The sequence below is a fragment of the Eurytemora carolleeae genome, unplaced genomic scaffold (genome assembly GCF_000591075.1).
Source record: "Eurytemora carolleeae unplaced genomic scaffold, Eaff_2.0 scaffold825, whole genome shotgun sequence".
Taxonomy (NCBI): domain Eukaryota; kingdom Metazoa; phylum Arthropoda; class Copepoda; order Calanoida; family Temoridae; genus Eurytemora; species Eurytemora carolleeae.
In genome coordinates this window covers 124264-138949 of record NW_019397476.1, presented here as the reverse complement: position 1 = coordinate 138949, position 14686 = coordinate 124264, and the positions used below count along the sequence as shown (strand labels likewise).

Sequence of the window (14686 nt, the reverse complement as noted above, 5' to 3'; positions counted from 1 at the left end):
ACTTAAAAATACCTAAAGGGGGAGGAGGAGGAGTTTAATATCTTTAGTTTCTGTCAAACTATTACGATTAAACTACTTTTTGAAAATCTCTAAATGTAAAATAAAAAAGTGTTATGAGAATGCAAATTGTAACGGGAAATCCACATTGCATAGAATGCTGTCTTATGCCGAGGGTTGGGATCCAAAAACGATCATTAAATTCTACAAATCAATGTAATTCTGTTAATACCTTACTGGTAATACCGTGCAGATCCGCAAGACTACCGAACTCTGTAGGATCGTTGAGTGGATGGGGCTGTAGGATTAACCTTTCACTCTCACATATCCAAACCTATATAAAACACTCTGTAGGATCAACCTCTCACTCTCACATATCCAAACCTATATATACAGACTCTGTAGGATCAACCTCTCACTCTCACATATCCAAAGCTATATATACAGACTCTGTAGGATCAACCTCTCACTTTCACATATCCAAACCTATATATACAGACTCTGTAGGATCAACCTCTCACTTTCACATATCCAAACCTATATATACAGCCTCTGTAGGATCAACCTCTCACTCTCACATATCCAAACCTATATATACAGACTCTGTAGGATCAACCTCTCACTTTCACATATCCAAACCTATATATGCAGACTCCGTAGGATCGTTGAAAGGATTCGGTTGTAGAATCAACCTCTCACTCTCACATATACAAACCTATACCTATGGACTCCGTAGGATCGTTGAGAGGATTGGTTGTAGGATCAACCTCTCACTCTCACATATCCAAACCTATATACAGACTCCGTAGGATCGTTGAGAGGATTCAGTTGTAGAATCAACCTCTCACTCTCACATATACAAACCTATACCTATGGACTCCGTAGGATCGTTGAGAGGATTGGGTTGTAGGATCAACCTCTCACTCTCACATATCCAAACCTATATACAGACTCCGTAGGATCGTTGAGAGGATTCGGTTGTAGAATCAACCTCTCACTCTCACATATACAACCCTATGCATATGGACTCTAGGATCGTTGAGAGGATTGGGTTGTAGGATCAACCTCTCATTCTTTAAGTGTAATTTCTTAAAGCTTTTAAGGGTACAGTTGTAAATCGGACATTGCCATCTTTGCATGGAGGGTCACTTAAGGTTTAAACCTTTTTGACAAAAATTAAAGAATGAAAAAGAATTTTTTTCTGAAACACCCTTGTTTACATGGGAGAACACACAGGAGTTGTTTACATGGGAGAACACACAGGCGCTGTTTACATGGGAGAACACACAGGAGTTGTTTACATGGGAGAACAACACACAGGAGTTGTTTACATGGGAGAACACACAGGAGTTGTTTACATGGGAGCACACACAGGAGATGATTACATGGGAGAACACACAGGAGTTGTTTACATGGGAGAACACAAAGGACTTGTTTTCATGGGAGCACACACAGGAGTTATTTAGGGGAGAGTATTTATAAAGAAGTGGAGAGCGCAGATTTTTTTCATGCTCCCCCGTTAGAAGAGAGTAGTAGATACATAAGTGTTTTTTTTACAGTTTTCAACTTTAAAGGTTTGGATATGCAATCTTTTTCACTTAAAAATACCTAAATTCAAGTATTATCTTCCTTTGTGAAGACATGCGATTAATCGGAGCATCATGAATTATTTTCAAATTTTGGAATGTAAAATTTTACGATTTTTCTGTCGCTTAATTTTTTAGTGGGGAGCATACATATCCCTGGCACAAAAACTATATGTCTCAATACTTCCTCCTTCATCCTTCCATACTTCGATTTCAATAAATCTTTAAAATTTGAAAAATTCTTTATTTTCCTACCTCCGCCCAAAAGTTCTTTATTGACAGAGAGATCGTCTTCCCATAGAATCCATCAGATGGGTTTCCCATTAAACCAACCCGGGCATACGCGCGCTGATCCGATTTTCAGTCAAGAGCAAGATAGTTCCAGTATCCAGAGTATAAGAAGAAGGAAACACAACGTGACAATTCCCGAAATAAAAAATTGCATTCTACCGAATTCCGTTAACAAACTCCCCCAAAAATTCCGTCATAGGAATTTTTGGAATTTTCTAAGATTTTGCCACAAACTAAATGTGTAACCCATCTGATATTTCAAAGAAAGAATTATGTTAGCTCAAAAAATTAGTTTTAAATGAAAGGTTTAAAAGGTTTAAATTATCAGGTTACAAAGATAAGGGATTAAAACATTTCAGTTTGTGGCAAAAACACACTTCCTTTGTTGCGAATCTTCTTAAGACCATTATTTCAAAATTCCTCAAAATCTAAAGTTAACAGATTAAAATTAGAAAACCTTGAGTGTTTTCAGATCTAATTTTAGTTTACATCACAGAAGATGGGAGAGTAAATTTCAATTATTTTTTTTTAATACAAAAAGAATATTTTAATTTATTCAATTCTGGAAAAATCTTATTGAATCTGAACATCCCTTTGTTATACGGTGCAGGCCCCTGGAAGAAGTTCATTAAATCAAATTAAAAATTTCCATTGAAATAGGTATTGAAAAGTAGCTCTAAATTTTCGTTTAATTTTGAAAATATTTTTCGACGAAATTTGATTTAGTAAAACCTGCGCTTTTGACAATGTTTTTGAATTTATCTTTCTGTGAAAATAAAATTTCTTTCTTTTTTTGTTTGACATTTTTTGCATGACTATCTTCTGAAGGAAGAGCAGTGCTAGGAGAAGTAGGATATAAACTAACCCTGAAGGAATAACTCTGCTGGGAGAAGGATATAAACTAACCCTGAGGGAAGAATACTGCTGGGATAAGAAGGATATAAACTAAAATTGAAGGAAGAACACTGCTGGGAAAAGAAGGATATAAACTAAACCTGAGGGAAGAACACGGCTGGGAAAAGAAGGATATAAACTAAACCTGAAGGAAGAACACTGCTGGGAGAAGGCTATAAACTAAACCTAAAGGAAGAACACTGCTGTGAGAAGGATATAAACTAAACCTGAAGGAAGAATCTGCTGGGAAAAGAAGGATATAAACTAAACCTGAAGGAAGAACAGTGCTGGGAGAAGGATATAAACTAAATCTGAAGAAAGAACACTGCTGGGAGAAGGATATAAACTAAACCTGAAGGAAAAACACTGCTGGGAAAAGAAGGATATAAACTAAACCTGAAGAAAGAACACTGCTGGGAAAAGAAGGATATAAACTAAACCTGAAAGAAGAACACTGCTGGGAAAAGGATATAAATTAAACCTGAAGGAATAACACTGCTGGGAGAAGGATATAAACTAAACCTGAAGGAAGAACAGTGCTGGGAGAAGGATATGAACTAAACCTGAAGGATGAACAGTGTTGGGAAAAGAAGGATATAAACTAAACCTGAAGGAAGAACACTGCTAGGAGAGGTAGGATATAAACTGAACCTGAAGGAAGAACACGTTGCTGGGAGAAGGATATAAACTAAACCTGAGGGAAGAACACTTCTAGGAAAAGGATATGAACTAAATCTGAAGGAAGAACACTGCTGGGAAAAGAAGGATATAAACTAAACCCGAAGAAAGAACACTGCTGGGAAAAGAAGGATATAAACTAAACCTGAAGGAATAACACTGCTGGGAAAAGATGGATATAAACTAAACCTGAAGGAAGACTGCTGGGAAAAGAAGGATATAAACTAAACCTGAAGAAAGAATACTGCTGGGAGAATGATATAAACTAAACCTGAAGGAATAACACTGCTGGGAGAAGGATATAAACTAAACCTGAAGGAATAACACTGCTGGGAAAAGGATATAAGCTAAACCTGAAGAAAGAACACTGCTGGGAGAATGATATAAACTAAACCTGAAGGAATAACACTGATGGGAGAAGGATATAAATTAAACCTGAAGGAAGAACACTGCTGGGAAAAGAAGGATATAAACTAAACCTGAAGGAAGAACAATGCTGGGAGAAGAAGGATATAAACTAAACCTGAAGAAAGAACACTGCTGGGAGAAGGTATAAAATAAACTTGAAGGAATAGCACTGCTGGGAAAAGGATATAAACTAAACCTGAAGAAAGAACACTGCTGGGAGAATGATATAAACTAAACCTGAAGGAATAACACTGCTGGGAGAAGGATATAAACTAAACCTGAAGGAAGAACACTGCTGGGAGAAGAAGGATATAAACTAAACCTGAAGGAAGAACACTGCTGGGAAAAGAAGGATATAAACTAAACCTGAAGGAAGAACACGTTGCTGGGAGAAGGATATAAACTAAACCTGAGGGAAGAACAAAGAAGGATATAAACTAAACCTGAAGGAAGAACACTGCTGGGAAAAGAAGGATATAAACTAAACCTGAAGGTTAAGAACACTGCTGGGAAAAGAAAGATTTAAACTAAACCTGAAGGAAGAACACTGCTGGGAAAAGAAGGATAACCATTTCTCGTATTCAGAAAGAGTAGTTTCCCCTATTAACTGGAAACCTAAAACAAACATAGAAGGTTAAAATAATGTAAATTTTATCTGACTTTTTCTTATTGATTCAAAACTATATTCTATACACTTAATTATACGAATCAGCAAGAACAAAGGAGAAGATACAAGAAACACCAAGAATTATGAAAATGACACAATAAGGAAGAAGATATAGTATTAATCAAGAATAAATGTGAAGATACAATGAAGAAAGAAAAAGGCAAGAAAAACAACCAAGAACAAACGTGAAAATACGAAACTAACCAAGAATGAAAAAGAAGATACGAGAATAATCAGTTAAATTAGAAAGATGTAAAATGATAAAGAAGACAAACGAAATACTCAAAGTATAAAATTCAATGATTTAGAATTACACAAGAATGAGTTAAAAATTTGATCTTTAACAGAAATAAATATGTTAATCAAAAATAGTAACAAGAATAAAAGAATACCCAAGAAGAAGGATAAGAAAAACAAGAAGAGGGATAGAAAAACAAGAAGAAGGATAAGAAAAACAAGAAGAGGGATAAGAAAACAAGAAGAGGGATAGAAAAACAAGAAGAGGGATAAGAAAACAAGAAGAGGGATAGAAAAACAATAAGAGGGATAAGAAAACAAGAAGAGGGATAGAAAAACAAGAAGAGGGATAAGAAAAACAAGAAGAGGGATAAGAAAAACAAGAAGAAGGATAAGAAAAACAAGAAGAGGGATAAGAAAACAAGAAGAGGGATAAGAAAAACAAGAAGAGGGATAGAAAAACAAGAAGAGGGATAAGAAAAACAAGAAGAGGGATAAGAAAACAAGAAGAGGGATAAGAAAAACAAGAAGAGGGATAAGAAAACAAGAAGAAGGATAAGAAAACAAGAAGAGGGATAAGAAAAACAAGAAGAGGGATAAGAAAAACAAGAAGAGGGATAAGAAAACAAGAAGAGGGATAAGAAAAACAAGAAGAGGCATAAGAAAAACAAGAAGGGGGATAAAAAACAAAAAGAAAGCCAAGAATCAAGAATGAAGGACAATAGAAATAAATGAAAACTAAGAACCAAGATGGAAGAGTTCTCTCACCGGTTGGAAGTTTCATCCCGTAAACTTCTCCGTCCTGCTCATTTATCAACCATTGAAGGAACAATCCAAAGCTTCGTTCTTCCTTTAGTTTATATTCTCCTAAATATCTACAACAAAACAGTTTTAGAGGGAATTACTAATTCGAATTAATCTCGAAATAAATCTTTTTTATGGATAATTGCAAAATGATAATTATAATACATTACATTTGTTCACCATTTATAAAGGTTCATGTTTAAAAATGGGGCCTTTTAAACCTTTGTCTGATCAGAAATGAAAAAATATCCATTTTTTTCTAAAAGTTTATTATTTTCAATTGTAATCGGCGAACTTTTGAATTTAGGAAACAGAGACAAAGAAATTAAACACTTTTAAGATTGTAAGATTGAAAATTATGTTTAAGGATACCGTTGTAAATCGGACAAGCCTACGTCTAAAGTCCTTAAAAGATTTTTAAACCCTATTAAACTCAGCTGTTAAAGTAAAAGTCATCAAAAAGGGGAATACATGCTTAACCTTGAAACAAGCTCAAGAGTTGATTGACGGAAACAGTAGAAAACCACACTGCCATTTCGAGATTGGGTTTCCTCACCTGTTGGCTTCTCAAAAAACTAAACAAATATGAATCATTTTTTTGTGGGGGGGTTAATGCCTCTGGAACTAGGGGATTCTGAAACCAGGGATGGATTCATTTTTTTAAAATTTAAACTATTTGAATTAATATCTCTTCTAAGGGTATGTGTACTGAGCTTAGAACTTTAGAATGGTGTATATCGAAATCAATGCTTGATCCTCTCTTTTTCCTAATCTCGAGACTAACCTAATCTTGTACTTGTATCCTTTGAAAAGTGTATAGAATTCAACCAATCAGAGTCGTGTTTCAAAAGCCGGGAAATTTGAAATTTTGCGCGCCATTTAAATTCCTATACAGAAACGGGAAGGTCTCCATCTAATTTTGAAAACCCGGTTTTTGATTTTTCTGTACTATATCCAAAAAAGAGTGGATTAAGCAAGATTTTAAAAGTGTCCACGTTGGATATTCGGATTAAGTAGTCGAGGTTACAAGGATCTCATTCTAAAGTTCCCAGCTCTGAGTTGAAAACTTTAGAATGGGATATTCTTAATCTGGATCGCTTAATATAAGTATCCAATGTACACACTTTTGATTTGTTTCCTAATCCTCTCTATTTGATACCCCTACTGCATAAAATTTATGTTTGATAACAATTACGGATACGATGCTATATCGATTGGACTATACCGGTTGAACTGTTCACAAGCCGGCTTTTGGAGCATTTGAACAAATATAAATTTAATCATGTTAATATGAACTTATTGAAAATTTAGTGAAATTTTATCACATTTATAAACTATAGTAATTTTGAACGTAAGTTTTAATAAACATTAATCCAAAAATTACGTTCGTTCAATCGATCATTAGTTCAAATGATATGACACCATCAACACCAGAAATGCGCAAAAATTAAAAGCCGGTTTTTCAAAAGTTAATAAGCGTATTAAACACGACACGCTGATATCGAAAGCGTATTAACCAAGTCTTGGGTTTAGTAAAACCAGGAGATCAAGCATTGATCTCGATATCCACCATTCTAAAGTTTTCAGCTTGCACGCCATTCAAATTTATGTTTAGATAATATGTAAATTACAAAATTTAAAATTTTTTTAAATGAAAGGGGGTATAGGCTTACGGCAAAAACTAAGCCCTTTTGATCGCTACTAATCCTACTTCTATCTGTTGCGTATATAAGGAGAAAATTGTGAAAAACGACTCATGCTGAAGAACGTAGCGTCCATACAAATTCAGAAAGTTGCAACATTCAACTCGGATCGTAAAATAATCAATTTAATTCCAAACAAATCATTCAGATATTACAAACAATAGTCATCGATTAATATTTCATAAAATTTTTAATTTTGTTTTTTGAAAATAATATTTCACTGGCGCTGGAATTTCGAACATTCCAGGAAAATATGAAAATGTCGTCTTCATTATCAAAAATCCTCGAAACAGGAATTGATGTTTTTAAAAGTAACTATCAGATCATAAAAAATAAAAAAAATATTATGAAATATCAACTTTATAAGTAGCGATCAAAAGCGCGGTAAGCCTATACCCCCTTTCATTTTTCGCAAACACTCCCCTTAAACTAATAAATTATTTAAATCTAAAAAGAGTTTTTGGTTAGTTTTTCTTAATATCTTTTATATAATTATGATAACTATTTTTGCAAAGTTTAACAAAAGCAAACTGGTAAAGTGTTGCAACCTTTTTAAAATTATTTTTTAAATGGATCATTTTTTTGTGATAAAATCCAAAACCTTTTAAGTCTTAGCAATTAAAACGAACCAAGATAAAGTTGACGAAATGAACCCTCAGTCTATTCTACAGTTTCAGTGTGCCCTGATAACCATGGTGAAAAACAACACATATATATTATGTGATGCAACATTCTACATAGAAGAACGAGTGATAATTTGGAATTTTTTAGTTGAGAAAATCTAGATTTTTTACCATTTTCCCCTGTGGAAAAATGTTGAAGATTCGAAAAAATCCCCCCCCCCCCATCAACATTCATGTAAACTCCCTTTTAACATAATTTGTAAAACCTGAGGCTAACATCTCGTAATATATTGCTAAATCTCCTCGCTCTTTGCTCCTGCAGAAAAAATAGCAGATTATAAAATTATAATTTGATAATTTGATATCAAGTTTTAATAGACAAAAGCTTTAAGGATTTTAACCTATTCACAAAACAATTTGAATAAAATTAAGTTCTTATCTTATAATCAAGTAAATCCTTAAAATTTTAGTAATTTAAAAAAATTAATTTAATCTGCGTGATAGTGTATTTCATTCTTTTTTAAAAGAGCATCTTCATATTTTAAATGTAAAATAATTTTTGTTATATTAGGGCATATACTGTACATTTTAAAAAATCCTTTATTCGGTTTTGTAGTGTTTGTTGAATAATTATTTTAATTAATTTTTCTCTTTTAAGAAAAGAACGTTAAATTTGGGTATAAAAGCATGTTTTAAAACAAGAAAAAAGTTAGCATTTTCCTTTAAACAAAATAAGAGATGGTTTTTTCATGTGGGCCCAATTCCGATTTTGTTCTTATTTTTGTAAAGGAATTGAGTCTTTTCCTCAAACTCTTATTTTCTAATCCCTAAATATTTGCAAATACAGGTCGAAGACCTTGGATATTTAAACTTGAATTTTGTTTGATCAAATAATCGATGTTTGAAAATATCAAAAGTTAACAACATCATGTTGCAAAGATACAGGGGTTAGAAAATTTGAGTTTGTTACGAAGACTGCATTTCTTTTAAAATATCCGATAAAAAACAAGGAAAAATGATTAGAAGAAACAAACTAAAACTTTTAATTATTTAGAAATGTTACACGCGTCCCAAATAGTTACCGTTTCACAAACATACTGTATAAAGGAAAATTCTAAAAATCGAGTTTTAATTAATTTTATTGAATCCTGATTTCTTTATAAACCGTAAAAATAAAAATAAAAAGTGAAAGGTTCATAATTGAACTATTAGTCAGGAAAAAAATGTGTTAAATCTATTTACCGGGAAATCACCTTTCACGGTTTTTATTACTATTTCTGTAATCATTATTTTCAGATATTATAAATATTAATATTATTATTATTATCAGCTGAGCAATATCAAACTTTTCATCTTGGCATATCATATCAGCAGCAACCACTAGTACATCCTCTCCTATACTCTTCATTCTACACAGAGTACATATTTTTATAGATACTTCATTCTACACAACACAGAGTATATATATTTATAGATACTTCATTCTACACAACACAGAGTATATATTTCTACACAACACAGAGTATATGTATTTATATATACCTCATTCTTCATAATACAGAGTATATATATTTATAGATACCTCATTCTTCATAATACAGAGTATATATATTTATAGATACCTCATTCTTCACAATACAGAGTATATATATTTATAGATACCTCATTCTTCATAATACAGAGTATATATTTTTATAGATACTTCATTCTTCACAACACAGAGTATATATATTTATAGATACCTCATTCTTCACAACACAGAGTATATATATTTTTTATTTATTAATGAATGTAGTTAAAGTAAATCGTAGTTAAACTAATGAACGTAGTTACAACGTAGTTACATACAAGTATGTTCAGGTTTACAAATATGGAGCTTTTTACTATGTTCATTAAATTCATAGACTATTCATTCTCAGAGTTTATATATTCATGGATTCTTCATTCTACACAACACAGAGTATATACATTCATAGATTCTGTATTTTGCACAACATAGAGTTTATTTATTCATAGATACTTAATTCTAGCAATATAGAGTTTATTTATGCATGAATTCTTCATTCTACAGAACTCAGAGTTTATATATTTATAGATTCTTCATTTTACACAACACAGAGTTTATTTATTCATGGATTCTTCATCCTACACAACACAGAGTTTATATATTTATAGATTCTTCATTCTACACAACACAGAGTTTATATATTCATGGATTCTTCATCCTACAAAACACAGAGTATATATATTCATGGATTCTATATTCTACACAACACAGAGTTTATGTATTCATGGATTCTACATTTTACACAACACAGAGTTTATGTATTCATGGATTCTACATTTTACACAACACAGAGTATACATATTCATGGATTTTTTATTTTACACAACACAGAGTTTATATATTCATAGATTCTTCATTCTACACAACACAGAGATTATATATTCATGGATTCTTCATCCTACACAACACAGAGTTTATATATTCATGGATTCTTCATCCTACACAACACAGAGTTTATATATTCATGGATTCTTCATCCTACACAACACAGAGTATAAAAATTCATATATTTTTCATTCTACACAACATAGAGTATATACGTTCATAGATACTTCATCCTACACAGCACAGAGAATACGGAATAACAAATCCTTCATCAATCTTAAGTTTTGATATTTAAATACATAACATAAAGTTGCTAGTGGTCCTAATATAAGATATAATTATTTTTTCAAAAAGTTACACCCCTCCCTTAATGCTTAAAAATTATGAAAATACAGTATAATCGGAATCTGTATAAAACAATAGTTAAAAATATAAGATGTAACTTGTTACTAAAGTAAAATTATTAAACAGTATATGTGCAACCATAACGTTTTACAAGAATAAATAATTAGATCTTAAACTTTTATTATTGTTTACAAGTTCAAGTTTAACCTGAGACAAAGTTCTAGATCCATAACTGCTCCCAACCTTTCTTCTCTACTAGTTGTTCCATCGTTTACTGCAGTAATAGATAAATAATAGCATTTAACGATTTAACTGTAGTAATTGATAAATAATAGCATTTAACGATTTAACTGTAGTAATTGATAAATAATAGCATTTAACGATTTAACTGTAGCAATTTATAAATAACAGCATATATTCATTTGACTGCAAGTATTTGATATATAACAGGATTTAACGATTTTTCTGCAGTATAATGGATAATTAACAGGATCTAACGATTCAACTGTAGCAATAGATGAATTACAGCATTTAACTATTTAACTGCAGTAATTGATAAATAATAGCATTTAACGATTTAACCATACAGTATTAGACTTATAATAAAATTAGTTATGAAATATTAGATTATGAAAGACGATAGCCGGCCTCTATAAGAGAGTTCCACATCTGTACACCAAGGCAGCTATAAACGATACCATGCATTTCACTTTCAGCATTTTTATGTGATATGTAAACATTGAATCTTAACCCTGTTACCATAGAGTAAATATACATACTGGAAATAGTTATCCCTGCGTTTTAACTAGAGTTCGTACTCACAGACTCTAGATTATATTTGTACAATTTTTAATATTGTTTTAAAAAATAATAATTTTAATTGTAATAACAATAACCGTAGAGGACCTGGGTACATTACTGCATTAAGAAAAAGCTAAAATTAGAAATAGTTGATTGCAAAAAGAAATGTAATTTAGCTTGAAAATATAAACAATGTAAGAGCAAAATTTGTATTGCAAAATAACAGCAATCAGTTTCTACATATATTCACTTTGTTTCCTGTCTGTTTGTTTCTCTGTTTGTATCCAATAAACGTCAAAACGACTAAAGAGAAATGACTGAACTCCCCAAAAAGGAAGAACATTGAATTTAGAACCTTTTATATAATTATTTGTACCTAAATCATTACTCAAATACCTGTAACAATCCTTTAAAAGAACTGGAAATTCTAGAAGTCATTGAAAACTTCTTGGAAAAAAATAATCTTTTTTACAAAGCTAGCACCAATGATTTAAATTTTCTATTGGCTTTGTAAGAATTAGAATTCTTACATCAAAGAAAAAAATCTTTATAAAACTCACTTCTGGAAATTCCATTCAAATAAAAATTTAATAAACTATTCTTCTATTTTAAGCAAGTACTAAGTTTATATAAAATATTATTAAGATTGTTCAATACGTAAAAAAATATTAAATTACCAAAAAATAAATATTTTTTAAAATTTGATAATTTTAATGTGTTGACTTCTGTTATTTAAATGAAACTACTTTAATGAAGCGTCATTTTAGATTCTCCAAGATTCAAAAAAGAAATTGAGTGTTTGCCACAATCTCTATTTTACAATCTTTACATATTAACAACACAATGTCGTAGACCTCGCGGATATGAATTTTGTTAGAAATATTAATATGCGTACCATTAGGTTGCAAAGATTTAGGGTTTAGAAATGTGACTTTGTGACAAAGATTTAATTCCTTTATCTTTCAAACAACATTGTTCCTTTAACTTTTATCATACTTAGTCTTCAAGTTTCGAAAAGAAAACATCCCCTTTGAATAAAGTTTTTACAAAATTAATAAAAATATTTAAATACTTACTAATATTTTCAACAGGAAACTGAAATATAAGAGATTTTCAAAAAAAAAATTCCATGATGAAAAAAATTGAAAAAATCACTTTTTGGTGAAAGGAATTGATTGGTTGGTAATAATTTTCATAATACAAGAGACCTTTAAAACTAGAGTCATGATAATATATTGTGAAATTTAAGTATTTTTTTGCCAAAGTGCTGAAAAATTCCAACGTTCTATAGTTCAAAGAATGAATACTTTTTAACCTTGGTCTAAACTGTAAATCAGTAATTAAAAGTTGAATCAAATTAAAAATCTGTTCCTCGCTGGCAGTTGCCCATCTCTCAAAATGTTTATATTTATCAGCATTGGTGACAAGGAAAACCTGCAAAAATCAACATTTTAAAAACAAAATATTATCATTTTGAAAATAGAAGTTTACTGAACTATACCTACCGTCGTGTGGGCTCAAATCTTTAATCACTGATTTATGAGGATTAGAATCAGGGATTCATGATTTGAACCGGTGGTAGGTAGTTTAGTGACCTTTCCAATTCATTAAATTTGGTTTCTGGTAAGCTGCATCTTATTTTCCTTTATAAACCCGATTCTACAACATTTTTAGTTGCTTTGTATTTTTTTCTTTCACCATTTACGGATTTTTTTCAATATACTATAGCTGTACACGAAGATTCTTTGAATGCAGATACAAACATTTTTTTTCAAATAGAATTTTGCCAATTTTAGATTTTAAAGTTTAAGCATCACTAATTTTGTCAAGTAAAAATAAATCTCATCTCAACCTTAACATAAGTAAAAAAAATATTAATAATCTTAAAAAATTTGCCTCAGAAAAAAGTTGTCTACTCTTGATAATATCCCACCAGTAATCAAGAATCTTTTTACCGCCTACTCCAGGATAAAGTGCCTAGAATTAATAAAATACTTTATTAGAGGTACCAGGTCTATTTTTAGAGCGGCGTGTCTGATTCACTATGGTACCTTTAAAGCTTTGTATAATCCAGAATGAATGAGGTATCCGCAGTTTAAACTTTGAAATCGATTATTATAGGTTTTCAAGCTAAAAAAAGTTAAAAGTTACGGAGTGTATTATTGTGAATCACTGGAAATAACAACAACAGTCTCTGTACGGAAAATTAAACCTTATCACATTTTTAAATGAATTTGATAAAAAGTTGGATTTTGATAATCAACATTAGACAAATTTATTCATAATTGCTTTGTCATGTAGTGCACCCAGAGCTGACAACTTTAGAATGGTGGATATCGAGATTAATGCTCAATCCTCTCTTTTTCTTAATATCGAGACTAACCTAATCTTGTACTTGTATCCTAAAAAGTGTAAAAAATTCAACCAATCAGTGTCGCGTGTATGAAGCCGATAAATTGAAATTTTGTGCGCCATTTAAGATAAATATACAAAACCGGGAGGAATTTTCTAATTTAAAAAACCGGTTTTTGATTTTTCTCTACTATATCCAAGAAAGAACGGTTCAAGAAGAAAATCCAAAGTGTGTCCGGATACTTAGATTAAGTAATCGGGATTAAGGATATCTCATTCTAAAGTTTTCAGCTCAGAATAAAAAGTAACTTTAACGATGACCTAGAAATATTTTAAACCACTCGTAGATTTTAAAAATAATAGAGGACCCCCGGCCCCGTACATTTTCAGTACCTTAGGAACGCCCTCCAGGTGTGAATATTTGCCGGATCTATCCGCCGCAATCTCCGCCTCCAGAGAGGAGGCATGTCCAGCCACCAGCAGAATACAGATCATTTTTATCTTAAATAAAGGAACAGATTTTAATTCGATATGAAAATTAAAAAGGAATTGAGACTTTGCCACAAACTCTGATTTTCTAATCACTATATCTTTGGACCCAAATGTTACAGACCTTAGATATTTCAAACTATGAATTCTTGTTGAATCAAATAATTAGAGTTTGAAAAATCAAAGGTTTACACATAGAGAATAGAATAATATATAGAGAGGAATTAAAAGAATCTCTCGGTATGAATTTTTTCAGTCCCTTTCAGCCTGAAAGGGAGTTCAAAGTGTACAAATCATGTAAATGTTCACAAATTATATGCAGTAGAGTACATTAATACAGTATGTTCCCTAGACTATCCATTTCAATTTCGAATTTTTAAAGCTGTTAAATAAACTTTATAATTTGAATTAGGTGAATA

At 31.3% G+C, this 14686-nt stretch overlaps 1 protein-coding gene across 1 annotated transcript in view; it reads right to left on the bottom strand.

The window, feature by feature from the left end:
- The window catches only part of LOC111714493 (glucuronokinase 1), a 20711-nt gene extending 6413 nt beyond the window's left edge, over positions 1-14298 (bottom strand). Inside the window, exons 1-13 of the mRNA XM_023489616.1 lie at positions 14172-14298; positions 13323-13403; positions 12798-12860; positions 12503-12521; positions 10833-10899; positions 9142-9297; positions 8141-8204; positions 6043-6137; positions 5527-5633; positions 4388-4469; positions 2467-2488; positions 1839-1931; positions 230-331 (exon numbers count right to left, since the gene is read on the bottom strand). Coding sequence (XP_023345384.1) covers positions 230-331; positions 1839-1931; positions 2467-2488; positions 4388-4469; positions 5527-5633; positions 6043-6137; positions 8141-8204; positions 9142-9297; positions 10833-10899; positions 12503-12521; positions 12798-12860; positions 13323-13403; positions 14172-14273 — 1053 coding nt within the window. The 5' untranslated portion in view covers positions 14274-14298. The remainder of the gene's footprint in view (positions 1-229; positions 332-1838; positions 1932-2466; positions 2489-4387; positions 4470-5526; positions 5634-6042; positions 6138-8140; positions 8205-9141; positions 9298-10832; positions 10900-12502; positions 12522-12797; positions 12861-13322; positions 13404-14171) is intronic.
- Positions 14299-14686: the final 388 nt, after the last annotated feature.